Source organism: Rhinoderma darwinii, chromosome 6 (assembly GCF_050947455.1).
Source record: "Rhinoderma darwinii isolate aRhiDar2 chromosome 6, aRhiDar2.hap1, whole genome shotgun sequence".
In the NCBI taxonomy this organism is placed as follows: Eukaryota; Metazoa; Chordata; class Amphibia; order Anura; family Rhinodermatidae; genus Rhinoderma; species Rhinoderma darwinii.
Genome location: NC_134692.1, coordinates 3,430,569 through 3,448,185, shown reverse-complemented (window position 1 = coordinate 3,448,185; position 17,617 = coordinate 3,430,569). Strand labels below are relative to the sequence as shown.

General features: G+C 39.5%; 1 protein-coding gene across 6 annotated transcripts in view; it reads right to left on the bottom strand.

Annotated features, from left to right (window-relative positions):
• The window catches only part of SEMA5B (semaphorin 5B), a 259,077-nt gene that overhangs the window by 92,277 nt on the left and 149,183 nt on the right, over positions 1–17,617 (bottom strand). For all 6 annotated transcript variants that reach the window (XM_075829034.1, XM_075829039.1, XM_075829038.1 and 3 more), the window contains 2 exons: positions 14,244–14,289; positions 1,260–1,322 (listed from right to left, as the gene is read on the bottom strand). In XM_075829034.1, the coding sequence (XP_075685149.1) occupies positions 1,260–1,322; positions 14,244–14,289 (109 nt within the window). The remainder of the gene's footprint in view (positions 1–1,259; positions 1,323–14,243; positions 14,290–17,617) is intronic.

Sequence of the window (17,617 nt, the reverse complement as noted above, 5' to 3'; positions counted from 1 at the left end):
CCTGCAGGGAGCGTTCAACAGAGCGTTGACATCTCTCCCGTGGCGGCTGCTGTCCAGAAGCCGACAGGAACAAAGTCACAAATGATCGATCTCCCCCAGCAGCCTCTGAGGGGATATAAGCGGCGCTGAGGAGAGAGAAGCGGTGCAGAGGAGAGAGAAGCGGTGCTGATGAGAGATAAGAGGCAATGAGGCGTCTGCACCACGTCTAAAAGAGCGATGAACCCCTCTGCTGCCTCACAGTATAGACTGGGTTCACACTGTGCGTTTTTGTTTGGCTTCATAAACTTCCGTCTCTCAATGGCAGATCAGAAACAAAAACTGCACAGTGTGAATCCAGCCATAGAGCAACGCTCAGCAACCACTGCGAGGCCCGTGTACAAGGCTAAGGTCAGAGCTACACGGCAACATCAGTTATCTGCAGAACCAAGCTATGTGTCGCTGCTGGCCCTGCGTCACAGTGTGACAACGCAGCTGTTTATCAGGGTTGTGCTGCCGAGTTAAGTGCAACTTCAATGCAGAAGCAGCCAGAGAAGTACGGCTCTGTTCACACCTGCGTCCGTGTGATCCTTTCTGCTCAGAGGAGCAGAACAAAAGGAATAACAGAAGGAACGGTTCCATTGCACTACAGACTCCGCCGGCGGCCGACGGAACCAAATAACCTTAATGGGTTCCATCGGCTTACCACTGCGCTATGGTCTCCGGTAACCTCGGCTGGATGTGACAGGCTTCAGTCACCTCCACGTTAGAGACTTCTAATATCCCTGGCTCCTGTCAATCACATTTCTAGCTCTGCTGCACGGTGACACAGTATAAGAGCCGTTGCGCCCCTGAGGTACAAGCCCCCCGCTGCGGCCTCTGCACCCCTAATAGTTTTGCTTGTGGCCACATTGTGCAGCTTAATGCCATGTGCATCCATTGCTATATTTCCATATGTGAGTGCACGGGGGGACGGACTGACCAGTGTCCGAGACCCCACAGCCCCTAGTCAATTGCTGCACTCATTACATTTTGAAGTTTTAAAGGAACACTCCACCAAAAAGAACACATGGGGCGGGGCATGACACAGGAAGAGCCCCAACGAGAATCCCAGGGATAACCCTGCATCTTCGGTGGAACGTTCCTTTAGATGCAGGGCCGGCAAAAAGAACAACAAGCAGGAGATAAATAGTGAGGACTGCGGACTAAGGTAGAGGCGAAACTCCTCCCACTGCGCCAGCATTGATTATAGCAGTACAATGCGCTGTATAGGGGGCTCTTACCTCCGTCTTCCCCTTACTCTGACACGATCTGCGGGTGTCTTCATCAGAACTCCACTCTGCCGCCTGAAAGACAAAAGATTTATTACAAGTCACACGATGAAGTCTTCAGAGTTATTATATTCAGGGACCCCGGAGATACAGCCATTGTGGGGGCCCCAGTGCTGGACCCCAGATGATAGAGCCGATCCCAGGAGTAAACCCTCTGCAGTGTCAGGTCACTGTCTCCTCACAAAGCAAACAACAGGGAGCAGCCCCCCTAAATATGAAGGATGAGACGCGTTATACGTCACCTCCGAACATAAAACGTATTTCTACTCTGCAGCATTTCCAGTTCTCTGAATGCAGCCGGCGGTGGAAGGAAAGTTATATACATGAATCCGTATGAACAAGACCCAGGGTTACCATCACAACCAGAATAAAACCTCCATTCTTTACACTGCAGGCTGCATCCAGAAGACTGGAGAACGCTGCAAATAGAAAAAAACGGTTCAGAATACACAGTGACAATCATATGAAGAAATTATTTAAACTGAAAACACATTGTAACGAAATACAGAAGCATTTCACGATAAGAGCAGTTCAGCAGACAGTATCACACATGATAGGATTAGATACACAGCTCAGCAGACAGTATCACACATGATAGGATTAGATACACAGCTCAGCAGACAGTATCACACATGATAGGATTAGATACACAGCTCAGCAGACAGTATCACACATGATAGGATTAGATACACAGCTCAGCAGACAGTATCACACATGATAGGATTAGATACACAGCTCAGCATACAGTATCACACATGATGGGATTAGATACACAGCTCAGCAGACAGTATCACACATGATAGGATTAGATACACAGCTCAGCAGATAGTATCACACAGGATAGGATTAGATACACAGCTCAGCAATAGTATCACACATGATAGGATTAGATACAGCGGCTCAGCAGACAGTATCACACATGATAGGATTAGATACACAGCTCAGCAGACAGTATCACACATGATAGGATTAGATACACAGCTCAGCAGACAGTATCACACATGATAGGATTAGATACACAGCTCAGCAGACAGTATCACATATGATAGGATTAGATACACAGCTCAGCAGACAGTATCACACATGATAGGATTAGATACACAGCTCAGCATACAGTATCACACATGATGGGATTAGATACACAGCTCAGCAAACAGTATCACACATGATAGGATTAGATACACAACTCAGCAGACAGTATCACACATGATAGGATTAGATACAGCAGCTCAGCAGACAGTATCACACATGATAGGATTAGATACCAGAGCTCAGCAGACACATAGGCTTAGATACACAATATTGGGGGCGCGGAGATCTATAAACATTTTCTGGATAAACTTCTCCTTGTGAAACGGAATTTCACGTTGTCGTCGCCTTTTGCCCGGCGCAGAGATTCCCTCATATGTGGCTGTAGCGTGCGGCGGTTTGGTAGATGATGATCGATCACAGGGATATATCTGGCCCCCGCGCTCCCCTCCAGATGGCACGGGGAGCGATACTGCAGAGGGTGAGCACAATGGGCGGATAGTAAATACAGCGGCCGCTCACCCATTCACCCCTCACACTACGGGCCATTCATCTTCATTAACCACAACATCCGTTTTATGGCAATTATTTCCTTCTGTATTATAGGTTTTTCTCTCCTGTGACAGATCACCCATCAATAAAGGGTTAATGGCGTCATTACATTTTAGGAGCCTCGTCAAAGCCCCCTAATTAACATGAGACAATAGAGCGCCCCGTATTGTGGGACCCCCATCACTAAGGAGGTCCACGAGGCCGTCAGCTGCCGGCCAATCAGGGGTTAAAGGGCCAGTCCTATGTAAATAAAGCTTCATCATTGTATAATGAGACGTTCTAATAGAATAATATATTATAAAATATTGTTTACATCCAAAGGTTTAAAAACAAACCCTGGCCGTGTCCAAATGTGTCAGTGTACTGTAGACAATCCTCTGTGTGGCGTAAACAGCAGCACAAATATTTCTCCTGTCAAGATAGTTTGTTACAATGTATCAGTGCAGGTAAAATGTATCAGTCTGGAGTCCTCGCTGTTTATCTCACAGAGGATTGTGTTGACTTGATACAACTGTAACAAACCATTAGATGTGAGTAGTATTAGGTTAGGAGGGGTTTTCAGCCTCTAGATGTAAACAAGAATATTCCCATTCACTGACAGCAAGCAGAGATAAAATGCACTCTGGCCATTTAATATGTTGTAATAGAAGTTACACAGTTGATCTTGAACTTTCAGATGTTGCATTATGAAGTCTGCGGAGGGCGGGAGGGTTACGTGGCGGCCATCTTTGTTGATAATAATAATAAAACTGTAAACAATGCAAGAAAGTGCGCCAAATATTTAAAGTGACCCTGCACTATTGGGTGACCGTCAAATGCAAAATCCAGAACTGGAGTATTTTATTGAATAATAAGTGAAAAGAGCAAAAAGGTCGTAAAGATAACCATTAACAAGCTGCTGGTGACGGATCTTATTTTTTATCGCAACACATAACCCCCTTCTACTCATAAAAACACACGACTATCCTAATACCCTGATTAAAATAGAAATATATTGACTACCTGCGTTGAGCATTAATACACAGTTGCGTGGCTACTTCGCAGCATTATGCGCTTAAAGTACTAAATAGGGAAACAAGAAAAATAATAAGATCCGTCAAAAGAATCAAAAATGTTTTCAAAGAGCAGCTCATCCTCTGGAGGACCCAGCTCATCCGCACATTACACAGTGTCCCTCCACCACAGCGCTGTTAATGTCCAGCAGGGGGCGGGCAGGCGCAGTGTCTCAGTCCACACCTAGGAAGCGGATGAGTCGTAACCCGATGACATCACCAGGGTCTCCCTTGGAATTTCCTCAGTTCTGTTTGTTCTCCTGTTTTTGACCCCGGTTTCTTGGATTCCGCTATTCGTCCACCATTCTCATTCATGGCTAACGGGTTATTTACCTTTGTCTTTATGAGATCGTCTGCTGATCTGTTACCGTTGATTGTCCGTACATTACGGACCACGTTCCTCTCAGCCGCCGCTTACCAAAGAATGGCTCGGGGGGCGCGACCTTGTCATCCACTTGCAGCAGGGTAGAAACCCCCTAACAAGGGTCTAGGCTAGGGTAAAACCAAGGGGGGCTCCTTAGAGGCGGCGGGTGCTGCGTCACTCTGGTAGCGGTGCAGCGTCCCGCTCTTCCTCCAGCGCTCAATGCTTCATTTCCCCTGTAGTAGAATTAAACACTTGCTGCAAGGCCCCCCCCCCCCAGATATCAGCCTTATGCACTGCACATACACCGTATATACCACATTGGCGACTCCTATTTATAAAACGATCCCCAAAGAACTAAAAAAAAAAAAATTACCGGAAGCAGAAATTGTCTGAAAAAAAACAACTCCCAACAGAATCTAATGGCAGATCCCATATGGGAGGCCTGTCACTTATTACTATAATCTCTCAGTTATTCCTGTAACGTTCATCCCCGGAAACCCTTCCCCCGCCCCGGCTGCGTCCCAACTCTTTAATGAGCGACAGAATTATCAACATCTGCTGAGCACATCGGCAAGATAGTCGAGAGATAGAGAGAGATAGAGAGATAGAGAGAGAGATAGAGAGAGAGATAGATAGAGAGATAGATAGAGAGATAGAGAGAGAGAGATAGAGAGAGATAGAGAGAGAGAGAGAGAGAGAGAGAGAGAGAGAGAGAGATAGATAGATAGATAGATAGATATATAGATAGATATGAGATAGATAGGAGATAGATAGATAGATAGGAGATAGATAGATAGATAGATAGGAGATAGATAGGAGATAGATAGGAGATAGATAGGAGATAGATAGGAGATAGATAGGAGATAGATATGAGATAGATAGATAGATAGATAGATAGATAGATAGATAGATAGATAGATAGATATGAGATAGATAGGAGATAGATAGGAGATAGATAGGAGATAGATAGGAGATAGATAGGAGATAGATATGAGATAGATAGATAGATAGATAGATAGATAGATAGATAGATAGATAGATAGATAGATAGATAGATAGATAGATAGGAGATAGATAGATAGGAGATATATAGATAGATAGATAGGAGATAGATAGATAGATAGGAGATAGATAGATAGATAGATAGATAGATAGATAGATAGATAGATAGGAGATAGATAGATAGATAGATAGATAGATAGATAGATAGATAGATAGATAGATAGATAGATAGATAGATAGATAGATAGATAGATAGATAGATAGATAGAATAGATAGGAGATATATAGATAGATAGATAGGAGATAGATAGATAGAATAGATAGGAGATATATAGATAGATAGATAGGAGATAGATAGATAGATAGAATAGATAGGAGATAGATATGAGATAGATAGAATAGATAGGAGATAGATATGAGATAGATAGACAGATAGATCTGCTCTGTTTATAGTGATTTGTACTTTTTCCACTTGTTTCTTGTATTTCAGGACCCCTCTTCTCCCCCCACTTTTTCTATAAATTAATAATTGAGGACATTGATGGTTGAACGGTCATTACTGATCCCATTAACAATGGAGTGCGGATAAAGGGCCGGAGCCCGCCCCGGACCTGACCGTGCAATCCTGCTCCATGCTCATTATTCCGGCACTTACTCAGGGAAATCTTTGGGTCTCGAAGATCCCCTCCCCCATATTGTCTATTAACACACAAGCCCCCAGTATCACCCCTGAGACTGAGGTTCACAGAGCCGCACTCACAATAATCGGGTATCACAATATAATGAATTCACCATGGCGGCAGTGTATACAGAGCGCTTTCCCTGCATTCAGTATATACACAGTAGCGGGGGAAGGGCAATCTTTTCTATTTAGAGGGCAGCTCCATTATTGGAGGTTGAGATGTGAGAGATATAAGAAGCTAAATCCCCACATAACACGGGAGGAATCACCCACAAAAATACAGAACTAGGTGTTAAAATCTCCAAATAAATGATGCAACAAAGTAACAGTAAGGTCCTCACACAAAGTAACAACAGGCGGCTGAGATACAATTTCTCCAGGGCTAGACTGCGGCTTCAGCTGATCCGTCAGGCGGATCATATCACAACTTCACGTGCGCAATTGTGTTTGGGTCAATCTCCAATAGAAGTGATTGAAAATGTGGTCCAGTGGTCACGTGACTGCCCCCCCTTCATTTCTATTGGCTTGTACCGTTGTGCGCCTGTTCTAGATGAAACCTCTGCGTCTCCATGTTCTATAAAAACACACAAAAAGTCCGGCTCAATGCATTCCTATACAGCGGCCTGCCGCACAATTATTATATAAAATCTGTATATCGCCCCCTCCCCCACCCGGATTGCGGACCCCCCCATTTGTTTCCTTGCAGTCTGACTCCACGTGTCGCGTCTTGCACAGACAATCACCTGGCGGCAGAGCGCTCTGCACTGATCTACTGACAGATATCCCAGGTGAGGGGCGGTCAGGCGCTGCAGGTACGGCGTGCTCCAGCCTGCCCGGTGACCGGAGTCACTAGACATCAGTCAGGGGATCAGTATGAAGTCGCATCATCTCATTCCCCGGCCGGTGATTTGTCCACATTCTGAACCGTCTCCCCCAACAATCACCTGCCAGCAATCTACTACATTCAGAGAAAATGTCACCATCATGAAAGTCGACCACAGATGTAATGATAACTACAAATACAAATCCAGGACCCTATAGATCAGCGCCCGATTGTAGACATGGGGGTGAGTCACGAGGACCTGACCTGCACCTGGGACTTCTGTCCTACCTGCAAGACCTAACATAAAACACCGAACCACATCCGAACCATCCCCCACACACTGAACACACAAAGAGGACAACACAAGAGCTCAAAACTGCTGCAAACAAAGAACAAAACAGTAAAATCACACAAAAAAGATTCAGGAATAAAAAAAAAAAACAATCTGTCCAATAAATATAACGAAATGTAAAAATCGCTCACACAACCTGCAAAAACGACCCCGATCAGATGTATAGAACAGATTATTCAGTCACATAAATTTCAGCATCCAATCTACAGCGTGCAAATTTACCCCAATAGCCTCACCCCTATGTAACAATACTGCTCCCTATATACAAGAATATAACTACTATACTACTGCTCCTATATACAAGAATATAACTACTATAATACTGCCCTCTATATACAAGAATATAACTACTATAATACTGCCCCTATATACAAGAATATAACTACTATAATACTGCCCTCTATATACAAGAATATAACTACTATAATACTGCCCCTATATACAAGAATATAACTACTATACTACTGCTCCTATATACAAGAATATAACTACTATAATACTGCCCTCTATATACAAGAATATAACTACTATAATACTGCCCCTATATACAAGAATATAACTACTATAATACTGCTTCTATATACAAGAATATAACTACTATAATACTGCCCCATATATACAAGAATATAACCACTATAATACTGTCCCTATATACAAGAATATAACTACTATAATACTGCTCCTATATACAAGAATATAACTACTATAATACTGCCCTCTATATACAAGAATATAACTACTATAATACTGCCCCTATATACAAGAATATAACTACTATAATACTGCCCCCTACATACAAGAATATAACTACTATAATACTGCCCCCTATATACAAGAATATAACCACTATAATACTGCCCCTATATACAAGAATATAACTACTATAATACTGCTCCTATATACAAGAATATAACTACTATAATACTGCCCCTATATACAAGTATATAACTACTATAATACTGCTCCTATATAAAAGAATATAACTACTATAATACTGCCCCCTATATACAAGAATATAACTACTATAATACTGCCCCTATATACAAGAATATAACTACTATAATACTGCCCTCTATATACAAGAATATAACTACTATAATACTGCTCCCTATATACAAGAATATAACAACTATAATACTGCCCCTATATACAAGAATGTAACTACTATAATACTTCTCCTATATACAAGACTATAACTACTATATTACCGCCCCCTATATACAAGAATATAAATACTATAATACTGCTCCTATATACAAGAATATAACTACTATAATACTGCTCCTATATACAAGAATATAACTACTATAATACTGCTCCTTATATACAAGAATATAACTACTATAATACTGCCCCTATATACAAGAATATAACTACTATAATACTGCTCCCTATATACAAGAATATAACTACTATAATACTGCCCCTATATACAAGAATATAACTACTATAATACTGCCCCCTATATACAAGAATATAACTACTATAATACTGCCCCTATATACAAGAATATAACTACTATAATACTGCCCCCTATGTACAAGAATACAACTACTATAATACTGCCCCTATATACAAGAATATAACTACTATAATACTGCTCCTATATCCAAGAATATAACTACTATAATACTGCTCCTATATACAAGAATATAACTACTATAATACTGCCCCTATATACAAGAATATAACTACTATAATACTGCTCCCTATATACAAGAATATAACTACTATAATACTGCTCCCTATATACAAGAATATAACTACTATAATACTGCCCCTATATACAAAAATATAACTACTATAATACTGCCCCTATATACAAGAATATAACTACTATAATACTGCTCCTATATACAAGAATATAACTACTATAATACTGCCCCTATATACAAGAATATAACTATTATAATACTGCTCCTATATACAAGAATGTAACTACTATAATACTGCTCCTATATACAAGACTATAACTACTATAATACTGCTCCTATATACAGGAATATAACTACTATAATACTGCTCCTATATACAAGAATATAACTACTATAATACTGCCTCCTATATACAAGAATATAACTACTATAATACTGCTCCCCTATATACAAGAATATAACTACTATATTACTGCCCCTATATACAAGAATATAACGACTATAATACTGCCCCCTATATACAAGAATATATCTACTATAATACTGCCCCTTATATACAAGAATATAACTACTATAATACTGCTATATACAAGAATATAACTACTATAATACTGCTCCTATGTATAAGAATATAACTACTATAATACTGCCTCCTATATATAAGAATATAACTACTATAATACTGCCCCCCTATATATAAGAATATAACTACTATAATACTGCCCCTATATACAAGAATATAACTATTATAATACTGCCCCTATATACAAGAATATTACTACTATAATACTGCTCCTGTATACAAGAATATAACTACTATAATACTGCCCCATTGTACAAGAATATAACTACTATAATACTGTCCCCTATATACAAGAATATAACTACTATAATACTGCCCCTATATACAAGAATATAACTAATATAATACTGCCCCCTATATACAAGAATATAACTACTATAATACTGTCCCCTATATACAAGAATATAACTAATATAATACTGCCCCTATATACAAGAATATAACTACTATAATACTGCCCCCTATATACAAGAATATAACTACTATAATACTGCCCCTATATACAAGAATATAACTACTATAATACTGCCCCCATATACAAGAATATAACTACTATAATACTGCCCCCTATATACAAGAATATAACTACTATACTACTGCTCCTATATACAAGAATATAACTACTATACTACTGCTCCTATATACAAGAATATAACTACTATAATACTGCTCCTATATACAAGAATATAACTACTATAATACTGCCCCCTATATACAAGAATATAACTACTATACTACTGCTCCTATATACAAGAATATAACTACTATACTACTGCTCCTATATACAAGAATATAACTACTATAATACTGCTCCTGTATACAAGAATATAACTACTATAATACTGCCCCATTGTACAAGAATATAACTACTATTATACTGCCCCCTATATACAAGAATATAACTACTATAATACTGCCCCTATATACAAGAATATAACTACTATAATACTGCCCCTATATACAAGAATATAACTACTATAATACTGCCCCTATATACAAGAATATAACTAATATAATACTGCCCCTATATACAAGAATATAACTAATATAATACTGCCCCTATATACAAGAATATAACTAATATAATACTGCCCCCTATATACAAGAATATAACTACTATAATACTGCCCCTATATACAAGAATATAACTACTATAATACTGCTCCTACATACAAGAATATAACTACTATAATACTGCCCCCTATATACAAGAATATAACTACTATAATACTGCTCCTATATACAAGAATATAACTACTATAATACTGCTCCTATATACAAGAATATAACTACTATACTGCCCCTATATATAAGAATATAACTACTATAATACTGCTCCTACATACAAGAATATAACTACTATAATACTGCCCCCTATATACAAGAATATAACTACTATAATACTGCTCCTATATACAAGAATATAACTACTATAATACTGCCCACTATATATAATAATATAACTACTATAATACTGCTCCTATATACAAGAATATAACTACTATAATACTGCTCCTATATACAAGAATATAACTACTATACTGCCCCTATATATAAGAATATAACTACTATAATACTGCTCCTATATACAAGAATATAACTACTATAATACTGCCCCTATATACAAGAATATAACTACTATAATACTGCCCCCATATATACAAGAATATAACTACTATAATACTGCTCCTACATACAAGAATATAACTACTATAATACTGCCCCCTATATACAAGAATATAACTACTATAATACTGCTCCTATATACAAGAATATAACTACTATAATACTGCCCACTATATATAATAATATAACTACTATAATACTGCTCCTATATACAAGAATATAACTACTATAATACTGCTCCTATATACAAGAATATAACTACTATACTGCCCATATATATAAGAATATAACTACTATAATACTGCTCCTATATACAAGAATATAACTACTATAATACTGCCCCTATATACAAGAATATAACTACTATAATACTGCCCCCATATATACAAGAATATAACTACTATAATACTGCTCCTATATACAAGAATATAACTACTATAATACTGCTCCTATATACAAGAATATAACTACTATACTGCCCCTATATATAAGAATATAACTACTATAATACTGCTCCTATATACAAGAATATAACTACTATAATACTGCCCCTATATACAAGAATATAACTACTATAATACTGCCCCCATATATACAAGAATATAACTACTATAATACTGCTCCTATATACAAGAATATAACTACTATAATACTGCTCCTATATACAAGAATATAACTACTATACTGCCCCTATATATAAGAATATAACTACTATAATACTGCTCCTATATACAAGAATATAACTACTATAATACTGCCCCTATATACAAGAATATAACTACTATAATACTGCCCCCATATATACAAGAATATAACTACTATAATACTGCCCCCTATATACAAGAATATAACTACTATAATACTGCTCTCTATATACAAGAATATAACTACTATAATACTGCCCCCATATATACAAGAATATAACTACTATAATACTGCTCCTATATACAAGAATATAACTACTATAATACTGCTCCTATATACAAGAATATAACTACTATACTGCCCCTATATATAAGAATATAACTACTATAATACTGCTCCTATATACAAGAATATAACTACTATAATACTGCTCCTATATACAAGAATATAACTACTATAATACTGCTCCTATATACAAGAATATAACTACTATACTGCCCCTATATATAAGAATATAACTACTATAATACTGCTCCTATATACAAGAATATAACTACTATAATACTGCTCCCTATATACAAGAATATAACTACTATAATACTGCCCCTATATACAAGAATATAACTACTATAATACTGCTCCCTATATACAAGAATATAACTACTATAATACTGCTCCTACATACAAGAATATATACTATAATACTGCCCCCTATTAAGAATAATATAGAGGAGAGGAGGTAGAGGAGCAGAATGATGCTCAGGAGCGGTTGGTGGTTGTGTAAGGAATAATCTGCATCTTTGATAAGGATTTACAGTCACTATATTATCTGGGGGATGTGACATCACAAGTAGCTGAATCTCCTGTATTCAGTAGGTAGCACCTCCCCTCCCCCTTGCTCCTGGGTCTGCATGCTCTATATGGACATGTTATGTGCACTGTATGGAGTGGAGGCTTTGCTGTATTCCTCTGCGCTGCTTCTACATTCCCACAGTCCTTTGCTCTGTTTACAGGTCAGGCTGCTGCTCTGGGAAGATCTATGGGGCTTCATGGCAGGAACAGCAGAGTCAGCAAGTGCTAGAAATGTAAAGTAAATCCTGAGGGACGTCGCTCTCCAGATCTGGGATGAACAGTTGGAGTGTTGCATGTGTGAGGGCTCCGGTCCTGTTGTGGGGCCCCTGGAGCGGCTGCACCCCATAGCTGGCACTGGTCTATGAGCGCTCGCCGCCTTATTTCTGCAGTCATTTCATGGTGACATTTTAGCTTTGTGAGGGAATCATTTCAAAGGATTCGGTAACAAAAGCAGCAGTCAGTTCATTACGCTGCTCGCAGCATCCGTGGAGCGCGGCATATTTATGAGGCCGCCGCGCTGTCCCTTAATCTTTCTGGGCCAATTAGTGGCGAGTCTATTATATAAACCCCTCGGTGGCCTGTATGTTACGGATTATCTATCCGGTGCTTCCGCTCATCTAAACATAGAAAACAGCTGGAAAATGAGTCAAGCCACAATCCGAACGGAGGCGACGCATCCAAACAATGCGCACACGTCGAGGACGCTCGGTCGTAACCAGATTATAAAGCCTCAGACATTAAAGAGAATACATGGATTAATGTAAATCAATCATTGTATAATGAAGGGTCCTAATTCACCATTTTCAATATCTCTGCTTTCTGTATGCGAATAGAGACCTAACTCACCTCATAGCTGAGGGTCTGCAACAATCAATGAATGTAGGAATTCCTCTGTGCGTTTAAAGTGTACCGCCAGTTGCGATCTTCCAATGCTCTGGACGTCGTAAATGTTCCACCGCCCACTGCGCAGTAGCATTTCCTCTATGTCGGCCAGAAGATCGCAACTGGAAATTAGTTTGTTACAATGTATCAGTGCATTTAAAATGTATTCATCTAGAGTCCAGGCTCACAGAGGATTGTCTGGGCTGGATACAATTGTGACAAACACCCAGCTGTGAGAAGTATTGGGATTTTTAGCTTCTCAAATGTAAACAAGAATGTTACCATTCACTGTCCACCAGCAGAGATCTTGAAAATGGTGAGTTTTTCATTGTACAATGATGAAGCTTTATTTAGAGGAGGCCATGAACACGACAGCCCCATGTCAGAGACTATGGGAATCTAGAGGGATGGATTCTTTATACTGAGCCTTCAGATGGTAAAGGGAAGGAATTCTGTGTCCTGGACCCAGTCAGTGTTATCATAGGACACGTCACATGATAAATCTACGTTATGTCTAAGGCCGGGGCTACACAGATTTATGTAGCAGATCGGTCCCCGCACAGGCCGCAACATTCGGTTCCCATAGAACGTGATGAATACTCTGCAGAGATTTATGTTACTTATTATTTATAGTGGACTACACTTCCCAGCATGCCCTCACAGCGGTAACATCAGGCGAGCCACAGTAATCGAGTCAAAACACACACAAAAAAAATAAAAACAACTTCAGGGATTATTCAGGAACTATTATTTTTGCAACTCAGATTTGCAGGAAGAATTTGACTGTTCTGCGTCATGAAGTAGTAAGAGGGAAGGTGGGGGATGGGCTGGACGTACCTGGATGAGGGAGACGCTGTACAGACTGAGCCTGAAGAGGTAGTTCCTGCAAGAAGAAAAACCTCATGAAGCTCCGTAATAAATACATTGTAAAACTGATTATTAGAGATTATAAAATTATGTATCAGATTATACATGAAGTATCAGATTATTATAGATTATGTATCAGATTATACATGAAGTATCAGATTATTATAGATTATGTATCAGATTATACATGAAGTATCAGATTATTATAGATTATGTATCAGATTATACATGAAGTATCAGATTATTATAGATTATGTATCAGATTATACATGAAGTATCAGATTATTATAGATTATGTATCAGATTATACATGAAGTATCAGATTATTATAGATTATGTATCAGATTATATATGAAGTATCAGATTATGTATCAGATTATATATTATGGATCCGATTATTATAGATTATATTATGTATACTATGTTACATCTCACGTCACAAACCGCAAAACAGAATGGATTATAATATATGAAGTTGTTATAAGACAGAAGACGCCGTGTCATTGTATTATATAATAAACCATCCGTGTCTGCGCGGTTTGTTCATGGTTTATTGTATGTGCAGCCTGGCGCCTCCTTCCATGGGTGATGCCCGTCCTCGTATCACTGCCCTCCAGACCAACAATCTGAAGCTCAGACATCCACGGCCGGCGGAGACAGCGAAGATCCAATAACGGGAGATCATGGGGTTATATTACCGGATTTTCAATCAGCCGTACAGAAATCTTCATCATTGTGTTCTACGACTCCAACGCCGCATCATTTAAGATCTCTGCTTGCGGTCAGTGAATGGAAACATTATTCTGTACATTCTTTCCTGTCCTAATACTTCAGACAGCGGAGGGGTCGTTAATATTAGGCGAGGCAATCCTCTGTGAACCGGCTATTACGCCAACAATCCGCCTGTGCATTTAGCTGCAAGTCTGTGGCGAATTTCATGATGTAGATTATGCAGATTTAACTTCAGAATTTGTTGAAGATTTTATTCCTTCCAGTCGTAAAATAAGCGGGTTAAGATTTGTCAGACTCTCATCCAGTTTGTGAATAACCTGCAAATCCAGACAGAAAATCCAGAGCGTATCCGCCAGGTGTGAACCTGCCCTTACTCCGCCATGAAGTCGTCACATATTCCAGGCGCAGCGGTAACGCAAAGATCACTGCTGGTCATCAGCACGAGAGATTCTATTATTATAACGTCACATCACGGACATACACAGAATATAATATCGGTGACTCCACGTAACGGACGGGCAGTCGACTTTCTGCGCGAAGTGACTATAACAGCATTGTTTCGTGACTGTTGATCCATGGCTCACTATAGGGGAGATGATGGGAAGTCACTGAGGTTTAATCCTATTATAATCACACAGCGGCGGTCACATGGTGGGGGGGGGGGACGACACGAGACCTCCAGGTAATGTCAGGCAGCCACATGAAGCCCACATTCCCTCTGCTGATAGATATATATATATACCCTCTATCCTTCTCCATCCAGGACGGGCAGATCACTCATGCGGTGCCGATTCAATGTCTGTCACGATCCCTGCAGGATAATTGTAGAGATTAAAGACGTGTTTATTATCGCTGCAAGACGGCGGCAGGTTCACCGCTTGAGTGACGAGTAAAGATGATAGAGATATATACAGATATAGATAGAGATTATATATATATGTTCATGGCAGTGATATTGGCCAGAACCCAGCTTTTCCAGAAACCTATAGGAGACGGGGAGGACCGAAATTTACTGCGGATCATTTTATTTTTTAGAAGAAGGTGATAAAAATCTGAGCGACTTCTCAGTTGAAGTCAGACCCCTTCCCCCCCCAGCTTGGAGGGTCAAGTGGCGGCGCGGCTGCAGCCTGTAAACCGCACGGCTGATCATTCATTACGACGCAGCGTTTAACGTGATGTATAATAAAGCAGAACAAGCCCCGCGGGACGATGAATATTTTACAGAGCAATTTCCGTGCTCTGATCTCCTGTCTCCTTGTGAGGTGTCGGCTTTTATCAGACTCATGACTGAAGCGGCGACCAGGGAATCCGCTCAGCCCCGCGATCCACCATCATAATGATCAGAGACCGGCAAATATATACACACCCGTATACACTGCTGCCAAATAGACCACACGCACACCATGCAGATTACATGCAGATTTATCATGCAGATTTTCCAGCAGCAAATCCGCAGTAGAATTCAGCACCAGCAAAGCAAATGAGACTTCAAGTTCTCTCAGATGCAGCGCAGAAATTTTTCCACATCTAAATTGACCTGCGCTGCGGATATTACAATACGAAGCACGGCGATTTATCTTGTGTTTTCGTGTCAGAAATGCATCTAATAAGTTTATGAAAAAAAAAACGAACCAAAAACCGCAGCATAAAACTGCACCTGTTTCTTGCGGTGACATCAAAATGTAAAATCGGCACCTAAGAATGCAAAATTAGGTTCGAATTTTACCTGCGGCATTGATGCAGTTTTTCGTATCAAATTCTTTAACCGGTGCATGTAGCCTGTGTGTTATCTGTGGTGTTACATAGGACTGCAGGTAACATCTACTACATTATCTGTTCTCAGAGAGTTATCACTGTGTTATCTGTGGTGTTACATAGGACTGCAGGAAACACTACTACATTATCTGTAATCAGAGAGTTATCACTGTGTTATCTGTGGTGTTACATAGGACTGCAGGTGACATCTACTACATTATCTGTAATCAGAGAGTTATCACTGTGTTATCTGTGGTGTTACATAGGACTGCAGGTAACATCTACTACATTATCTGTACTCAGAGAGTTATCACTGTGTTATCTGTGGTGTTACATAGGACTGCAGGTAACATCTACTACATTATCTGTAATCAGAGAGTTATCACTGTGTTATCTATGGTGTTACATAGGACTGCAGGTAACATCTACTACATTATCTGTAATCAGAGAGTTATCACTGTGTTATCTGTGGTGTTACATAGGACTGCAGGTGACATCTACTACATTATCTGTAATCAGAGAGTTATCACTGTGTTATCTGTGGTGTTACATAGGACTGCAGGTAACATCTACTACATTATCTGTACTCAGAGAGATATCACTGTGTTATCTGTGGTGTTACATAGGACTGCAGGTAACATCTACTACATTATCTGTAATCAGAGAGTTATCTGTGTGTTATCTGTGGTGTTACATAGGACTGCAGGTAACACTACTACATTATCTGTACATTCCCTGCTTTAAGGCCCCTTTTACACGGGCCGATGATCGGTACAAATAGCCTACTTTCGATCGCTTGTTGCCAATTACCTACTTGCTATATCATGGCCCCGCGCTGGCTACCAGTAGAGAATGTG